Source organism: Babylonia areolata, chromosome 3 (assembly GCF_041734735.1).
Source record: "Babylonia areolata isolate BAREFJ2019XMU chromosome 3, ASM4173473v1, whole genome shotgun sequence".
Lineage (NCBI taxonomy): Eukaryota > Metazoa > Mollusca > Gastropoda > Neogastropoda > Buccinidae > Babylonia > Babylonia areolata.
The window spans coordinates 10,420,640-10,440,639 of NC_134878.1; the positions used below are offsets into that span (position 1 = coordinate 10,420,640).

General features: G+C 42.5%; 1 protein-coding gene across 3 annotated transcripts in view; it reads left to right on the forward strand.

Moving 5' to 3' along the window:
• Positions 1 to 20,000, forward strand: part of LOC143279714 (uncharacterized) — a 156,617-nt gene that overhangs the window by 53,646 nt on the left and 82,971 nt on the right. For 2 of the 3 annotated variants that reach the window (XM_076583824.1, XM_076583826.1), the window contains exon 3: positions 1,063 to 1,248. The exons of the other annotated variant lie outside the window; for it this stretch is intronic. In XM_076583824.1, the coding sequence (XP_076439939.1) occupies positions 1,063 to 1,248 (186 nt within the window). The remainder of the gene's footprint in view (positions 1 to 1,062; positions 1,249 to 20,000) is intronic. 3 annotated transcript variants of the gene reach the window in all.

A 20,000-nucleotide genomic window follows, 5' to 3' on the forward strand; every position in this document is an offset into this window, starting at 1 on the left:
ATGTTTAAATATTGAATTTTAGAACGTCAGTAAAGGAGCCACGATAGTGTAATGGGTAAGACAGTTTCTTCTCACCCGAACACGCGGGGTTCGAGTCTGGTTAGGACTTTTCTTTTTCTTTTTCTTTTTTTTTTTTTTTTAACCTGAAGCTTTATAATAACAAATACAGAACACATTTTAAAGATTAGATTTTTTTTTTTTTTAATGTATCACAAGTGAGTCTTGAAGGTCTTGCCTCTCTTGTTTTTTAATGACTGCGTTCATTCATTTACCTCACGTTGTTACCACTCAAATCAGTCTCACAATGTAGCCTAACAAAGTTACATATCATACGATACACACCTATCCGTGCCTTCTCCACCTCCCCCACCCCCTGCCTCACACACACACACACACACACACACACACACACACACACACACACACACACACACTTCTTCTGTGTCATATATATATGGTGAGCGCGCGACTCTCACAGTGTGCGAACAGAGATATGGGTCTAGCCTCTTGTCTGTGTATATGCATATATCTTTCTTAACTACTCATCTACGTAGTCTCGTCGCTCGTTTTCTGTTTTATGTCTGCACAGCCTTCGTACAAACAAAATAAACAAACAAACAAGAAGGGTCCATCCCCTTATGTTACCTGTCATCTCTTGCCTGCGGATAGATAGATCTCCATAGTGTCGTCGCCATGTTTTCTGTTTTATGTCTGCTTAGCCAACGTACAAACACTACCCCACCCCCCACCCCACCATTCCCCCAAAAAGGGTCCATCTTCTTATGTTACCTGTCATCTCTCTTATCCACGGATGGATCTCCACAATGCCGTGGGCTTTGTGTGTGTGTGTGTGTTTTATGTCTACACAGCCATCGTACAAACAAAAGAAACAAGAAAGGTCCTGGAATCAGACAGGGGAAAATCATTTAGAATATGACATAATAGCTCCAGAAGATAAAAACAAGAAAGGTCCAGCCCTTTATGTTACCTGTCATCTCTCAGTTATCCACGGATAGATCCCCAGAGTGTGGTCGCCATGTGTTCTGTTTTATGTCTGCTCAGCCTTCACGGTCACACGGCCGCGGGCAGCGCCGACGCGGCGGGTTGCAGCGGCCTGCTCTCGCCGCTAAGGGACGCCACGAACCGGGTTCGAGTCTTGTCCGACCCCCAGGGCTTAGGCCCCGGGGCCGCCTGCTCCTCTTACGTCACGGATCGCGTCACGGGCTGGCCCATGAAACGGTCCCCAAGGTAAGGGAGAGAAGAAGAGAACATAGAACTGTATCGCTCGCTGTTCTCCACCGCCAGCCTCCCTCGGGAAACCCAAGGGGCTGGGTTGCTTTGGTAGCGATCTGTGGCAGCGCTCATTTTTTTTATATATTTTTTTTTTCTCCAAAGGATTATTTTAAACCGTAAATCCTTCTCCTTCTCCCTCCACACCCCTCGACCATTAATGTGTGTGTGTGTGTGTGTGTGTGTGTGTGTGTGTAAAGACCATGCATAGAAGGTGTATGGGTAAGGTGGGAGAAGAGTACGGGTTGGGAGTAATGTTACACTGGGTTTTTTGTTGTTGTTTTTTTTTCTAATTTTTTAATTAATTTATTTTTTAGGGAGTTTGCATCTCAGCATTAAAATAAATAAATAAAATTTAAAAAACAACAGTTGTTAAAGGCCTATTCCTGTGTCAAATTCACAACGCATATTGCTAAATGTGCTTAGAACCGAAGGGCAAGTTGTGCGTAAATGCACATTATTATTATCATTATCATTATTATTATTATATTATCATGATCATCATTATCATCATCATTATTATTATTATCATTAATATCATTTTATCATCATCATCATTATTATCATTATTGTTATGGAATTAGCGTGCCTTAAAATTTAGAGAAATCGTAGCACCCCCAAGTAAACTGAGCGCTGCTGAGATCTATTTCCGAATAGTATACTACAAAGCAACCCAGTTCCGCATGCCTGGCGTTTCCCGTGTCGTTGTGGAGGATTCCGTTGTTCATATATATAACCTCTCTCCCCTTGCCTTGCTTTGAACTGGATTGGATTTGTTTTTGTTTTTTTTCCCCGGAAAGCTTTTATCTTTTTGCCGGAACGGAACGTGTTTCCTCGATGTCGTTATAACCTCCCCTTTTATCTTTGTCCTTTTTTTTTTCTTCTTCTTCTTTTTTTTTTTTTTTTTTTTCTCGTCGATGTCGTCATAATAAGTTCTTTCCCCTGCGTTGATGTATTTTTACCGCGGTGTTGTTCCGTTTTGATGACGCATTTATGACGTCTCTTTTTTCTTTTTTTTTTTCTTCAAAGATTATTATGAATAAATCTGGATTTTGTTTTTGTTTTGGCTCGTGTGTTATTTATATTGTGTGTGCATGATCGATGTTGTGTTGTGTGTTGTAGTATTGACAGCCGTTACGGATTTTCTGTGAACGTATTGGGGGTAGAGGGGGGTGGAGGGGGGGGGGGCGGGCGTTAGCTTTTGCATATACCTGTCTGTCTGTCAGTCTGTCTGTCAATCTGTGTGTTTGTATGTCGTAATATCTATGTGTCTATGCATATACCTATGTATATGTATGTATCTGTCTGTCTGTCTGTCTGTCTGTGCAAGTTCCCTCGTTATCCTAAACTGTTTGTCAACCATGTGTATTCAGTTTCGTGGCGATGTTGGTTTCGCTGAGACCGTGTGGATCACAAACTGTCGACACTGCCTTGATCAAGAAAACACACACACACACACACACACACACCACACACACACACACACAGAGTTTCTATCGTGGGCATGTTCTTTTACGTCTCAGCGTTTTTATTCTGATTGGCTCTTCACTTCTGCATCTTTAACTTGGGCTCGATCGAGTCTCTCTGTCTCTGTCTTTCCTGTCTCAGTGTCCCTGTCTCTCTGACTCCCACCGTCTCCTTCTGTCCCTTACGTCTGTCTGTCTGTCTGTCTCTGTCTCTCTCTGTCTCTCTCTCTCTTTCTCTCTCTGTCTCGCTCGCTCGCTCTTGTTCTGATTTGTACCTACTATGTCACTAGAGCTTTACAGCGAACGACATTAAACATTTCAGTGTTCAGTGTTCTCTCTCTCCCTCTCTCTCTCTCTCTCTCTCTCTCTCTCTCTCTCTCTCTCTCTCTCTCTCTCTTTGTACTGTTTGGTTGGACGTTGCATGTCAGTTGCATGTTCATGTGTCGATGTTGTAAAACCTACATATGGGCGTGCACACATGGTTGTATCGCCTCGCATTGGCATGTTTATAAGTATTGTCTCCAAATAGTTGACCATCCAGTTATGAGGAAAAATCAAGGATTTATCATATAGTAGGATGCAAGCGGATTTTCTTTTTAAACCTCAGTGTGTGTGTGTGTGTGTGTGTGTGTTATTAAAAAATAAATATTGCTTGTATATTGTAAAATAAATAGGGATGTTCTTTTTTTGGGTGTGTGGGCATAATATTAGTTTCATTTCGCCATTAATCTAAGAAAGCCGGCTTCCCACAAAACAGATAGATAGATAAATAAATAAATTAATTAATTAATAAATGAATAATCTAATTGAATATGATTGATAAATGAATAAATAAGTAAATGAACGAATGAATAAATAAATAGATAAATAAGTGAATAAATAAGTAAATAAATAAATAAAGTAATACTAATAATACACACAAAATGCTTTTTTTATCTGGACATGGATAGATTTACTAGTTTTCTGTTGTTGTTTTTTTTGTTTGTTGTTGTTTTTGGGGGTTTGTGTGTGTGTGTGAGTGTGTGTGCGCGCGCGCACGCGCGAGGGCCAGATTCTGTGTATAAACATCAGCCATGTGTGCGTGCGTACTTGCTTTGGGTGTCGTAAAAAATCTGTACAGTGTATTATTGATTATATCAGGTTTTGACGTGTATATTCATGGATTATATGCATGCTGTATTGTTTTTTTCCCCACAGACACATGTATGCACTTGAAGACAGAGAGAGAGGGGGGGGGATAAAAGAGACACACACACACACACACACACACACACACACACACACACACACACACACAAACACACACTTTTTTTAAAGACTTTTTCTTATAATATACTTTTCCTCTGATACATTACATGAACACCTTTTTTACACTAATATTCACATACATTCCCTTTCCTTTATCCACTACTTTACTTCTTTCCGTCTAAAAACACTTATAGTGAATAGACGTTAAACTGAAGAAAACACACACAAACGCGCACGCACGCACGCACACACACACACACACACACACACACACACACACACAAACGCACACACACACACAACACACAAACACACACACACACACACACACACAAACGCACACACACACACAACACACAAACGCACACACATACACAAACACACACACACACAAACACACACACACACACACACACACACACACACACACACACACACACACACACACACACACACACACACCAACCACTCTCCCTTAATCCCCCAGCACACCCACACACAGAAACCCACCACTCCAGAATGTCTTAACGCATGATCCATTTTCACGACCCTGCGAGGACTTCTGATTCATCAATGCTCAGTCTCATGTTGTTGAACGAAGATGACGACGGGCCCACCACGTAAACGTGTGGCTCCGTATTTCAGAAGTGGACGGTAATCCACAGGCCATCATCAATCCAGAAAGAGTTGTGTAATCAGGCGACTTTTAGCTTTTTTTTTTTTTTTTTGCTTTTTTTTTCCAACACATACACACAAACACACACACAGACACACGCGCACAGACGCACACACACACACACACACACACACACACACACACACACACAAGATTGTATTTGTTGCGGATGCGAGCAAGTTGAAATGTTCACGACGGAATTTTTTTTAGTGCTGTTTTCCTTTCTACGTTTTATTTCTTTTCTTTTTTTTCTCTCCTTTTTAATAATAACATTGATTGAAATAGTCGTTAAACCTTTTCCCAATGCGACACACACAGAGATGAAAACAAATTCAAATAGAGAGAAAGAAAACACATAGAGAAACAAAACACAAAGTCATAGAGAAAGAAAAACAGAAAGAAAGACAGAAAGAAACATAGCAAGAAAGACTCAAAGAAAGAAAGAGAAAAAGAAACCGAACGCAGAAAGGTAGAAAAAAAGACACAAAGAACAAAAACAACAACAGTAACAACAACAACAACAACCCTGCTGATTTTAACGACCAACCCCCACCCCCTGCCCACTAAAAAGAAGAAGAAAAAAAAAAACATCAATCAAACATACAAGCAAACAAAACGGAAAAGGGGGATGAAAGAGTAGGGAACAGACAGACAGACGGAAAGGCACACATACAAACAACGACGCAAACAAAAACAAGCACACACACACACACACACACACACACACACACACACACAAAGACAGGCAGGCAAAATTCAATTCAAGGTGACCGGAAGCCAAGCAGACCGCCCAGGGCGGTGTTATAAGGGCTAAGCAAAGCCAGACACACACACACATACGTAACAACATAAATCACCCCCACCCAATACCTCCTGTTTGGATGGCCAAGAAGAACAGACAGAAAGAGGGCAGTATAAATAGAAAATCGAATGAAGGAATCAAGTAAATAAATAGATAAATCAATAAAGCCAGACACAAACCATAACAAAATCACACATAACAACATGACCTCGCTGCTTGGATGGCCAAGAAGAACAGACAGAAAGAGGGCAGTATGAATAGAAAACAGAAAGAAGGAATCACGTACATTGAATAGATAAATAAATGAATAAATAAAGCCAAACACAGACTATAACAAAGTCGTCAAGCTTATTTTGAAGGATCAGAAGAAGAAGATAAAGAGGAGAAAATACAGAAAAAAATGTTAAAGAAAAGAAAAAAAAAGGGGGAAAGAAAATACGAATGGGATACATAATTAAACAAAGCTAAGATATACAAGAATGACATCGGTACGCTGCTTTTGATGGCACAAAAAGGAAAAAAAAAAGACAAAGGGTGGAAGAAAGAAAGAAGAAACCAAATAGATAAATAAAGCCAGGTATAACCATAACAACAACACCTCTCTACCTGCTTTGATAGCCAAGAGTAAATAGCAGAAAACGGGGTAATAGAAAGGAGCTAAATGATTTCATAAATAGACAAGATGACTGGAAAGAACTGCTTTTCCTATTTTTATGCCTAATTTGGTGTCAACTGACAAAGTATTTGCAGAGAAAATGTCAATGTTAAAGTTTACCACACACACACACACACACACACACACACACACACACACCCGAACACCGGGTTAAAACATAGACTCACTTTGTTTACACAAGTGAGTCAATGAACAAAGCCAGACACAAACCTTAACACCACCTTCTCACTACTTTGAGGGCCAAGCAGAAAATGCAGACATAGGATAAACGAAAAATAAGAAAGAAAGAAGGAATTTAAATACACTACTAAATAAACAAAGCTAGACACAAACCTTAACACCACCATCTCACTACTTTTAGGGACAAGCAGAAAATGCAGACAAAGGATAAAAGAAAAATAAGAAGGAGAGAAGGAATCAAATACAAATAAACAAAGCCAGACACAAACATTAACACCACATTCACTACTTTGATGGCCACAAAGAAAAGACAGACAAAGGATAAGAGAAAGAGGGGATCAAATACAAATAAACAAAAGCAGACACAGACATTAACACCATCTCACTACTCTGATGGCCACGAAGGAAAGACAGACAAAGGATTAGAGAAAGAAAGAAGGAATCAAATACAAATAAACAAAGCCAGACACAAACATTAACACCACATTCACTACTTTGATGGCCACAAAGAAAAGACAGACAAAGGATAAGAGAAAGAAAGAGGGGATCAAATACAAATAAACAAAGCCAGACACAGACATTAACCAAACAAAGCCAGACACAGACATTAACACCATCTCACTACTTTGATGACCATGAAGAAAAAAACAAAGGATAAGAGAAAGAGGGAATCAAATACAAATAAACAAAGCCAGACACAGACATTAACACCATCTCACTACTTAGATGACCACAAAGAAAAGACAGACAAAGGATAAGAGAAAGAGAGAATGAATCAAATACACCACTAAGCTAAACAAATCCAGACACAAAAACCAGAACAACACCATCTCGCTGCTTTTGATGGCCAAAAACACACCGAAAGAGGGTAACAGAAAAAGAAAGAAGCGGTCACATAAATAGGTAAATGAACAAAAGCCAGAAGAAACAACTAGGACGAAGTCATCACGCTGCTTTAAAAGAAAGGTGAAGGGAAGAAGAAAGAAGGAATCGAATAACAAACAGACTTCTTCTTCTTCTTCTTCTTCTTCTGCGTTCACTCGTATGCACATGAGTGGGCTTTTACGTGTATGACCGTTTTTACTCCGCCATGTAGGCAGCCATACTCCGTTTTCGGGGGTGTGCATGCTGGGTATGTTCTTGTTTCCATAATCCACCTAACGCTGACATGGATTACAGGATCTTTAACGTGCGTATTTGATCTTCTGCTTGCATATGCACACGAAGGGGGTTCAGGCACTAGCAGGTCTGCACATATGTTGACCTGGGAGATCGTAAAAATCTCCACCCTTTACCCACCAGGCGCCGTCACCATGATTCGAACCCGGGACCCTCAGATTGAAAATCCAACGCTTTAACCACTCGGCTATTGCGCCCGTCAACAAACAGACAAATAAATAAAGTCAGACACAGACGATGACAACACCATCTCACTGCTTTTGATGGCCAGAAACAAAAGACCAAAAGAGGATAACAGAAAACAGAGAAAGAAGGGATCAAATAAATAAGTAAATGAAGAAAGAAAAGCCAGAAGCCACAACCATAACGAAGTCATCACGCTGCTTTTAATGCCACAACAACAACAACAACAACAAAAAGAAAACACAGAAAAAAAAGATCAAAGGAAGAAGAAAGAAGTATTCGAATAACAGACAAATCAATAAAGTCAGACACAAGCATAACAGGATTATCGAATAACAAACAGACAAAACAAAAACATCAGACACAACCCTACAAGCATTATCAAATAGCAGACAAATCAGTCAGACCAGACACAACCATAAAATAAAGTCATATTTTCATATTTAATCATAACAGGATTATCGAATAACAAACAGACAATTCAATAATGTCAGAGACAACTATAACATAAAGTCAGACACAACCCTAACAGCATGATCGAATAACAAACAGACAAATCAATAAAGACAGACACAACCATAACATAAAATCAGACACAACCATAACAGCATTATCGAATAACAAACAGACAAATCAATAAAGTCAGACACAACCATAACATAAAATCAGACACAACCATAACAGCATTATCGAATAACAAACAGACAAATTAGTAAAGTCTGACGCAACCATAACATAAAATCAGACACAACCATAACAGCATGATCGAATAACAAATAGACAAATCAATAAAATCAGACACAACCCTAACAGCATGATCGAATAACAAACAGACAAATCAATAAAATCAGACACAACCATAACAGCATGATCGAATAACAAACAGACAAATCAATAAAATCAGACACAACCATAACAGCATTATCGCGCTGCCTTTGTTGGCCAGGAAGAAGAGACACACAAACGGGTAACACAAAAAGAAAGAAAGAATCAAATACATCAGTAAATAAGTGAAAAAAAAAGCCAGGAGATACAACCATAACGACATATGATCAAGCTGCTTTTGATGGCGCAAGAAAAAAAGAAAAGACCGAAAAAGGATGAAAAGAAAAAAAAATCAAAGAATAAAAAGGAATCAAATAACAAATAAATAAATGAAAAGAGTCAAACACAACCACAAAATCATCTCGCTGATTGATGGTCAAGAAAAAAAAACAATACAGGAAAAAAAAGAGTAAAAGAAAAAGACAGCAACAAAAAATCAAATCAAGAAGTAAACAAAGAAAAATATAGAAGTAATCAATTAAACATATGAATAGATAAACAGTGCCAGACACAACAACGCCATCAAGCTGCTTTTCATGGTCAAAAAAAAAAAAAAAAAAAAAAAAAAAAAAAAAAAGAAAGAAAGAGGTAAATGAAAAAGAAAGGAAGAAAGAAAGGAATGAAGTTCTAAAAATAAATAAACAAATCCAGGCACAGTTATGACAACACCATTCTGCCATTTTTGATGGCCAAGAAGAAAAAGGAGTAAAAGAAAAGAAGAAGGAAGAAATCAAGTTCTTAGATAAATCAACAAATCCAGACACAGTAATAACAACATCATCACGCTGCTTTTGATGGCCAAGAAAAAGAGGAAGAAAATGGTAAAAGAAAAAGAAAGAAAAAAGAAATCAAATCCTTAAATAAATAAACAAAGCCAGACGCAATTATAACAACATGATCACGTTGTTTTTGATGGCCAAGACAAAAATAAGGAAAAATACATACATAAATGAATAGATAAAGGTTGAAAAAACATAACAAAGAAAGGAACATTTTATTTTAAATACTAAAATGACAGCAACACTTTGCGGCAAGAAAAAATGAACCAGTAAGGATTGAAAGAACATGATAAAATAAAGGGGCATGTTTAAAAAGAATGATAAATAGAATAAAGCAACATTCCTGTGGCGTCATAACACAAACGACACATATCTCCCTGGCAGAAGGAGACAAGGGGAAAAAATGAAGAAGAAGGAGAATGGAAAAAAGAACATCTCAGTATCTGGCACTTTACCTGACACAAGCTGCATACTGCCTTTGGGTGCTGCTGTTTCTTCGATTCACATACTGCTCGCAGCAGCTTTCTTTTCACCTAGCAACTTGTAAACACAAACACCTGTCGGAAAACAACAGTACTTAATTTTCACCTTCACTCGTACTCTGGCAAAAGATTTTTTTTAACTGGCAAAAGACTTAGGGGACAGGTGGTAGGGGGGGGGGGGGGGGGGGGGTTTGACAAAGACTGTCGTAGTCCGAATGGTACTCTGCTGTTGTCATAGACTTACGGGGTCCGAATGGTACTCCACTGGCTGGTTGACAAAGAGTTAGAGGGCTCCGAATAATACTGTGCTGATTGAAAAACGACTTACGGAGGAGAAGGGGTGTCATACTGGTAATTTGCTGATTGACAAAAGGACTCCTGGAGTCTGAATGATACTCCACTGATTGACAGAGGGAGGTCCGAATGCTACTACAGTGATTCACAAAAGACTGGAGGGGTCAAAATGATTGACTTTGGGGGATCATAATGATACTCAGATTTAAAAAAAGTAGATAGGTCCGAATGATACTCCGCTGATTAACAAAAATACTAGAAGGGTTCGAATGGTACTCCACTGTTGACAAAGAGTCGGGGTGTCCGAATTGTACCGCACTGATAGGCATGAGACTTAGGGGGATGTGAATGGTTCTCTGCTAATTAACCAAAATGATACAAAGAGGTTCCGAATTGCACTCCACTGCTGACAAAGACTCAGGTGGTCCCAATGGTAGGCTATTCCGTTGTTGGCAAAGACTACAGTGCTCCAAATGATACTCCACTGATTTACAAAAGGCTTAGTTAGGGGTGTCCGAAGTTGTACTCTGTTGACTAACAAAATACTTCGAGGGTCCGAATGGTAGTTCCAAGTAGTACTCTGTTGATTAACAAAGGACTTAGGAGGTCTGAATGGTACTCTGTTGATTAACTAAAGACCTGGGAGGTCCGGAAGGTACTCCGTCTGTCAACAAAAGACTTTGAGGTACACGAATGTTACTCCGTTGAACGGTTGATTAACAAAAGACTCTGGGGTCCGAATGGTACTCTGTTTGTTAACATAATACTTATAGGTCCTAATGGTACTCCATTGCTCAACAAAAGACTTGGGAGGTCCTAATGGTACTCCACTGATCAACAAAAGACCTAGGAGGTCCGAATATTACTCGGTTGATCAACAAAAGATTTAGAGGCGTACAACAGACTTTAGGGGCGTCCTAATGATACCCTGTCGATTGACAAAAGATTTAGGGATCCGAAAGGTACTTAGTTGATCAGCAAAAGATTTAGAAGCGTAGGAATAGTACTCCATTGATTAACAAAAGACTTAGGGGATCCGAATGGTACTCCGTTGATCAACAAAACACACAGAATGATACACAGCTGTTGACATAGGCTTGAGGGACCCAATGGTACTGATTTCTGTAATGATCATCCGTTTGGATGAACCCATCACAAAGTGAAGTTTCAGCCATTTTCAGTACACTCAGACCCGTCTCCTGCCTTTGCCAAATGCTTGTCCCTTGACTTTGTGTTTTCCAGAGAGAAAGTAAGAAAACAACAGCGCATAAATTAGCACCAGTGAGCTTTTTGTTGCAGCTCATTTCATCAACACTTGATTACCATGATGTAATAGCATGGCTTCCCTCTATACCCCAATCATAATAGATTTTGTTAGTTGAGGGAGAGAGGGTGGTGGGGGTTGGGGGTAGGGGGGGGGGGGTAAGAATTTGAGAGAACTCGGCATGTTGCTGATGTTGATGACGCTGTTGTTGCGGATCATGGGGCAACAAAAGCTCCCGTTTTGGCCAGTTTTGTTGAGCAGTTTTATTCTGATCAAGTTGTTTTGGTTATCAATGGAAATCAGTTTGTCATAGCTGATATATTCAATTCATTCTTCACAAAGAACGTTTAAAGAGACCCGTGTTTTTGAATGGAATGCTGTATTCCAGGGATCAGGAAGAAAGGGAGAATGAGATGAAGGCAGTAACTGAGTAAGGAGGAAAAGTTAAGTATTTCATAAAGGTAATGCCTTGAGAAGGTAATGTCTTGAGAGCCATATTCAGTATCATTTTGTGTTATCTGCCAGTAACAACAACAACATCAACAACAGCACACACACACACACACACACACACACACACACACACACACACACACACACACACACACACACACACACACGCACGCACGCACGCACGCACGCACGCACATGGAGACATAGAGAGAGATTGAACGGGGATGGAGAGGAAAGAGAAGACAGGCAAACTCTGTGTGTGTGTGTGTGTGTGTGTGTGTGTGTGTGTGTGTGTGTGTGTGTGTGTGTGTGTGCAGGGAGAGAAAGAGATATTGAGACAGAGATAAACAAGCAGACGAACAGAGCGAGAATCGACCCTTCCATCCAAGCTTTTCAGTTTTCATTCATCAGCTTGGATTACATATTAACTGCACGAACAGCTTGTGAAAAACAGAGAGAGAGAGAGAGAGAGAGAGATGTTGGCCTCACTCTATATTGTGCTGAAAACAGCGAGTTGGTCCTTTATCTTTTTCCAGGCTCTTTGGTATGTATGATAGTCAGTCGTGTCCGACTATTACCATCAGAATAGCAGATGAGACAGCTGTTGTCCCGACAGTCTAAGTTAGAATTTGATTATAGTGGTGAGTGTCTTGCCCAAATACGTTGCATCCCCATTTTATCGCCGAGACGGCTATATAACAATCGGCGTTGGGATGGTCCCCAAAAGCCAACTCGCCCCAAAGAATCACTAAGAGCCAGTGCAATCTTACCTCCTGGTTTTAGAGTCATCGTTATTCACTGACGGTTGAGCTGTAGAATCCTTTGTTATCAGTTAATACTTCAAGGTCTCATAACCTTTCACGCCCATCGAGACAGTGAATTCGCATCTACTGTCAGTTGCATTGCTTGGTTCTAACTTTTTGACAGTTACACGTGACTAAATGCCTACGTTGACCGAACTACGCCATTGGTCAGTTCCGTACTACACACAGTTAGTAGCGGTTTACGACTATACTAGGCTCTTCTGTCCGAGCAATGCAATTGGCTCCTGGCAGGGCTCGGCACAGGTAGGCGCGGCAGGTCCTAATACTCACGCAACCGAAGTTCGGTACGCATTCAAACCTGGATGGGGTGAAAAACACCGGAGTAAAGTGCCATTCTTCAGGACACAACAGCATGCCGAAACTGGGTTTCAATGATCACTGGTGAACACTGGATCAGAAGGCCAACGCCCAACCGAATCTGCTACGACGCCAACTCAGTGGTATTACTCAAAGCAAAGACAGTCTCTTTGCTCAAAGATCTTGGGCCGGGTTACATGAGTCGATCTTGGCAGAGCTAAGTTTGCTAAGAGAATGTTCCTAAGTATATGTAATTTACCGTGGAGTTGGGAACATTCGTAACGATAAGCAAACTTAACGCTGCTAAGTTCGCTCATGCAACCCACTCAGTCACTCACACACACACACACACACACACACACACACAATCTCAACAGCAACCCACTCCTGGCTTGTTCGAGTCTTCCGGAAGAATCGCTCGCGCGCCAGACGACTACAGCTGTTCCAGTCAGCTGACTGCACAGTACACGAGCAAACACGTCAAACACTTGTATATACGTACAGTCAGGCCTCTCTGCCCCGACCAAAATGTTACACTTTTCTCAGAGAGCAGTGAACAAGATACTTATAACCCGGCTAGTGAAAACCAATACAGCGCTCCAGTGTTTGAACAAACCAGCAGGCAACCAAGTGATGCCTTGCCTCTCTTCTGGACTGGCTTGGAAGATAGGTGACGACAGGGAAGACAGACGATTTTCACCTTGAAGAACTGCTCGCCGACATTTGTAAGTTGTGTAGCCGGGAGTGGGAAGGATTGAGGAGGGGGAATTCTGGAAATTTCTGCTTGAGTCCCAGCTCTGAGGTCTGTGGCGTTTTCTGTCAGTCTGGCTCCCAGTCCCGCTCTCGCCCTTTCTCCCATGATTGTTTGACTGGAAAATCAAACTTTGCATCTCGTCGTTCGGATGAGATGATAAATTGAGGTCCCATCGCTTGTGCAGCACGCGCATGGCGCACTGAAAAATAACCCATCCCATGGCAATATGTGTGTTGTCCTCTTGCAAAAATCTGACAGGTGCTACACACACACACACACACACACACACACACACACACACACACACACACACACTGAAGGCCTAACCGGGTGATGCTGCTGGTCCAACATCCGCCTCAGTAGCAGATGTGGTGTAGCGAATATGGATTTGTCCGACCGCAGCGACGCGTCATTGCGAAACTTAGACGGAAGCTGTCAGTCTGTCGATCAGTCTGAGTCACTGCCACTGCAGGATTAGCACTCCCTTGTCTCTCTCTCTATCCTCTCCGTCTTCTCCCCTCTTTCACTCCCTCCTTGTTTTTGCTCAATTTGACGGGCGCAATAGCCGAGTGGTTGGACTTTAAATCTGAGGGACTTGGGTTCGAATCTCGGTAACGGCGCCCGGTGGGTAAAGGGTGGAGATTTTTCCGATCTCCCAGGTCAACATATGTGCAGACCTGCTAGTGCCTGAACCCCCTTCGTGTGTATACGCACGCAGAAAATCAAATATGCACGTTAAAGATCCTGTAGTTCACGTCAGTGTTCGGTGGGTTATGGAGACACGAAAATACCCAACATGCATCAACCACGACAGAATCATCGGCAAGTCGATGTTGGTCGTGTAACGCAAAGAAGAAGCAGAACTCCAGTATACCTTTCTAACTTCATAACTGTTGCAATTTACCATATTCTGTTATTTTATTTTATTTTATTTTGTTGTTGCTGTTTGTTGTTGTTGTTTTGTGTGTGTGTGTGTGTGTGGGGGGGGGAATTCAACTTTTTAGGAGGGTGGTGGTGGTGGACGGTTGGCTGGGGTAGGGGGCGGGAGGGGCTTGTTCGTTGCCTCCCAAGTGGTTCAAAGCACAAACAACCCGAGCATGCAAAGATTCATAAAATCCGCCTCCCGCCCAGTCACAAACCCCGCAGCAGCAGCGGTCCATTCACCAAGTACCAAACCGTAGGCCATCTACCTTTCCTGTCATCTTCACACTCGGACCCAGCAGCCATTCTCGCGTTGCCTGCTTACTGGAAGGGCAGCATTGACTTCCTAGCAGCGTTCTGTTTGTTTGCGCGCACACACAGACACACACACGCACACGCACGCACACACATACACACGCACACACACACACACACACACACATACACACACATAATCTCAACAGCACACAACATCAAAGAGAGAGAGAGAGAGAGAGTCCCATTAAGCCGAAGACTGGAAGTGACGTAAACTCGTCATGACGTAAGGCGATAGCGCAAGTGTGAGCTTGTTAACGAGGTCTCATATCCACCCAGACAAGCTACTGGCAGTCACGAGAAGCTGTTTGCTACGTATTCGATTAATCGGTGTTGTGGAAGCTTTTTTTATATATAGTTTTTTTTCAAATTATCTTTTAAAGTTTTTTTTAACCCCTTTACCGCAGAACCTTGGTAAAAAAAGAAAAAAAAAAAAGATCAGTGCGGTATCAGTTCGAAGTGCAGTAATCCTACTACTTTTTGTGAACTTATCAATGGTGTAATTGATTTTGCTGATAAAAAAAAAAGTAGCGCAAGCCCTAGAGGGATTTTAGTTACAGTGTCTCAATGAGGTGTCACTGCGTTCGGACAAACCCATATACTCCACACGACATCTGTTCGGCGGATGCCTGACCTGCAGCATTACCCAAGGTGCCAGTCAGACCTGGAGTGCATGGATTTACATTTGTGTGTCTATCAGAGTGGATTTCTTCTGCAGAAGTTTGCCAGGGGGACAACGCTTACATTGCCAATGCGATCTTTTACAGTGCGCCAAGTGCGTGCTGCACACGGGGCCTCGGTTTATCGTCTCATTCGAGTGACCAGACGCTCAGTTTGATTCTTCAGTCAGACCTGGGGGAAAGGCTGAGACAGGTATTGCCAAGAGAAAGAAAGCCATATACAGGATGATGACTGACTGGTCAGGAGGTTGTGACTCATCTCAGTGAGGTTGTGACTCATCTCAGTGAGGTTGTGACTCATCTCAGTGAGGTTGTGACTCGTCTCTGTGAGGTTGTGACTCGTCTCAGTGAGGTTGTGACTCGTCTCAGTGAGGTTGTGACTCATCTCAGTGAGGTTGTGACTCGTCTCAGTGAGGTTGTGACTCATCTCAGTGAGGTTGTGACTCGTCTCAGTGAGGTTGTAACTTGTCTCATTGAGGTTGTGACTCGTCTCAGTGAGATTGTGACTCGTCTCAGTGAAGTTGTGACTCATCTCAGTGAGGTTGTAGCCCTTCACTATTCGTCAGCAGCAGCCAAGGGGTTAATCTCGCTGCTTGCTTTACGGTATCTCCCTTTTCTCCCCTTCCATCTCCTTCCCCATCACCGTATCCCTCGTATATAAAATAAAATATTCGGGAATCGCTCAAGTCAAAAAATTACAATTGATTAAAAATGCAGTGCCCTCCTCCTCCTCCTCCTCCTCCACCCCCTCTTCCATGTCATCTCCCTCCATCGTAGTATCCTTCTTATGATATGGCGTGAATCGATTAGGTACAAAGTTTATACAATTCTCTTTTCATCATGATAAAAAAAAATGTAATAATGTATCGCTCAGCATCAGAAGCAGCTAAGAAGTGTGCATTCCTTGTCACTTGAAAGTATGTCTTCTTCAAAAGAGGATGATAAATCATCACCCGAACTGGATTCCGTTTCGTAACCAGCGCACCGCTGCAGACTATAATGTTTGACGATTTTAAACTCTCTCTTGACGCTTTTAGTCTTGTATATACACACAGACACAGACGCACACACAACAAACAAACAAACAAACGGACAAAAAACAAAACAAACAAACAAACAAAAAAACGCCTGTCGTTTATCGATCGGTCGTCTCACCTCTTGTCTAGACAGGGGTCAAGAGGAAACGCATATGGATTGTCCTGCACTGAAAGCCCCACCCACGGTAAGGGGTCATCTGTCACAGCGGTTGAAAGCAGTTCCATCTTACGACAGAGTACCGCCTCACAAATACGGTTTCTTCTTCTTCTTCTTCCTTCGTGGCTGCAACTCCCAAGTTAACTCGTATGTATATGAGTGGGCGTTTACGTGTATGACCGTTTTTACCCTGCCACGAAGGCAGCCATACTCCGTTTTCGGGGGTGTGCATGCTGGGCATGTTCTTGTTTCTATACCCCACCGAACGCTGACATAGATTACAGGATTTTTAACATCCGTATTTGATCTTCTGCTTGCGTATTCACACACAAGGGGGTTCAAGCACAAACAGGTTGCACATTTATTGACCTGGGAGATTGGAAAAATCTCAACCCTTTACCCCACCAGGCGCCGTTACCGAGATTCGAATCCGGAACCTTCAGATTGAGAATCCAACGCTTTAACCATTCGGCTATTGCGCCCATCACAAGTACGGGTTTTGAGTTTGCGAGCCCCAGCTGTCTGGGCGAGTCAGTGCAGTGCCCAGATTGTCTGGTGATCGGTCACTCACTTCACAGCTCTCGTCATTCTGATGATCGATGCGAGGTTTTCTATTCGTGGTATTCGTGTGACTGATTTCAGTTTCGGATCCTTAATGGGGGCTAGACACCACCGTATGATGTAGAATAAAGAATGTCGCTATATATTATTACCAACCTGTTGTATGATAGTGTATAAAGAAGGTAGCAGTGCATTATGTGAGTTATAATTGGTTGTGTCTTTTTACCTGGGTTTGATTGAGGAAAGAAATTGGAAGAGGCGCTCGTGTGGGTGCGTAGTCAGATTCTCTCTCTCTCTCTCTCTCTCTCTCTCTCTGTCTCTCTGTCACACACACACACACACACACACACACACACACACACACATTATAGCGATGCTTCTGATTCCGCTGGACGGTTTGTCATGAATTATTGAACTTTACAAGTCAAGTGCTGTATGAATTATTTCCTTTCGGCACGGAGACCGAGAAACTCTGTGTGTGTGTGTGTGTGTGTGTGTGTGTGTGTGTGTGTGTGTGACCGTGTGTATGTATGTTTGTATGTATGTGTGTGTGTGTCTGTGTGTAAGGGAGAGAGAGAGAGAGAGTGTGTGTGTGTATGTAGGTGCACCCACACTCACACTGCCCACAAGGAAGAAGAACGGCGCTAGCTGTGAAGTCAGTACTGGACTGGTCACTAGCTTCGCTGGGCACGAACTGGCGGCTTGCACGCACACTCAATCGTTAATCTCAGGTGGTGCCCTGTCGTAGGGTAGAAAACTATGATAGATATTGTAGACCCTGCTGTTAGAGTCAGTTGTGGTGGTGACACTCCAGTCTAAGCAAACAAATAAAGTAGCAAAATCGGCTGAGAGATTTTTTTTTTTTTTCTAAACAAGCGTGGTTACTCACCTCCAACAGCAAAGAACCCCTCGACTGTTATTGACTTTAATCCCCTGGTGGCTACTGAAGTGTATGCTTGTCATGTAAATGAAAGGCGGTCACACACCATTAAGATTAGAATTTGTGTTTTACCACAACAGATTTCTCTGTGTGAAATTCGGGCTGCTGTCCCCAGGGAGAGCGCGTCGCTACACTACAGCGCCACTTTTTTTCCTTCTTTTTTTTTCCTGCGTGCAGTTTTATTTCTTTTTCCTATCAAAGTGGATTTTTCTACATAATGTTGCCAGGAACAACCCTTTTTATTGCCGTGGGTTCTTTTACGTGCGCCAAGTGCATGCTGCACACGGGACCTCGGTTTATCGTCTCATCCGAATGACTAGCGTCCAGACCACCTCTCAAGGTCTAGTGGAGGGGGAGAAAATATCGGCGGCTGAGCCGTGATTCGAACCAGCGCACTCAGATTCCCTCGCTTCCTAGGCGGACGCGTTACCTCTAGACCATGACTCCAGACTGAAATCAAATTGACAAAGGTCAATAAGTCAGTACCTTGTTGTTATTGTTTGTTGTTGTTCAGTGTTGTTTATTTGGACTTCTTCCTCTTAATACTTGGGATTACATGACCTTTGTGTGTAGTTGTAAGTGTTCAGCAAAACCAGAGACAGCACTTCATTAAACAAAAATGCAAATTGCACTAATTCCACTTGAAATTGGTCCGCTCTACGCTGATCTCCCCCGACCAAAGTTCAGCAGTAAAGGGAGTTAATTAATGAAGGGGGTGACAACTGGGCGGGCGAGTGGGAAGGCCGTTTGGGAACAACTGAGGCTGATTCCCTAACACGTTTACCACCCCAACCCCCAACCCCACCCCCTTTGTGGAACTGATTAATTGTCGTCAGTCTGTTATCGACTTTGCGCGCGCTACAGCCATGTCTCCTGGCTTCTTTGCTTTGAACAAGACTTGGTTGATTGGGGTGTTTGTGTGGGGCGTGGGGGGGGATTTGGGATTTTGTAGGTGAGGGGGATGCAATAAGGGGAGAAGTGGTGGGGGTGGAGTGGCACGGTGAAGGCGGAGGTGATGGATGGGGGGGGGTGGGGGTGGGGGGGAAGAGGGGGATAGAGAGGGGAAGGAGAAAGGCCGAGAAGGGAGAAGAAGCGTGGGACTCTTAAAGGGCAAATAAAAAGGGAGGGAAGGTAGAGAGTGTGAGGACGTGGGCGTGAAAGTGGGCGAGTTGTTGCCCTTTGTATAGTTGATGTCCTTTTTTTTTTTTTTTTTTTTTTTCTCTCTATAAGGGTGGAGGAGGAGGGTGGTTAATTTCCACCACACACCTCTGTGGGTCCAATAAGACTAGCTGGCTGGTTACGTGTATGCCACATACACACACACACACTCACACACAGAACCTCGTAAACACACGCACACACACACGCGCGCACGCACACACACCACAACACACACACACATACATACACAATACACGCCCACACACACATTCATTGAAAACATACGCCCATACACATACACACACGCACGCGCGCACGTACACACACACTGACACACACACACACACATCCACACACACACACACATCCACTCACACACACACACACGCACACACACACACACACACTCACACACACACCGTAACACACACACACACACACACTGACACACTCACATACACACACACACACCACAACACATACATACATACACAACACTGACACACATTGACAAAACACGCCCATACACATACACACGCGCGCGCGCGCGCGTACG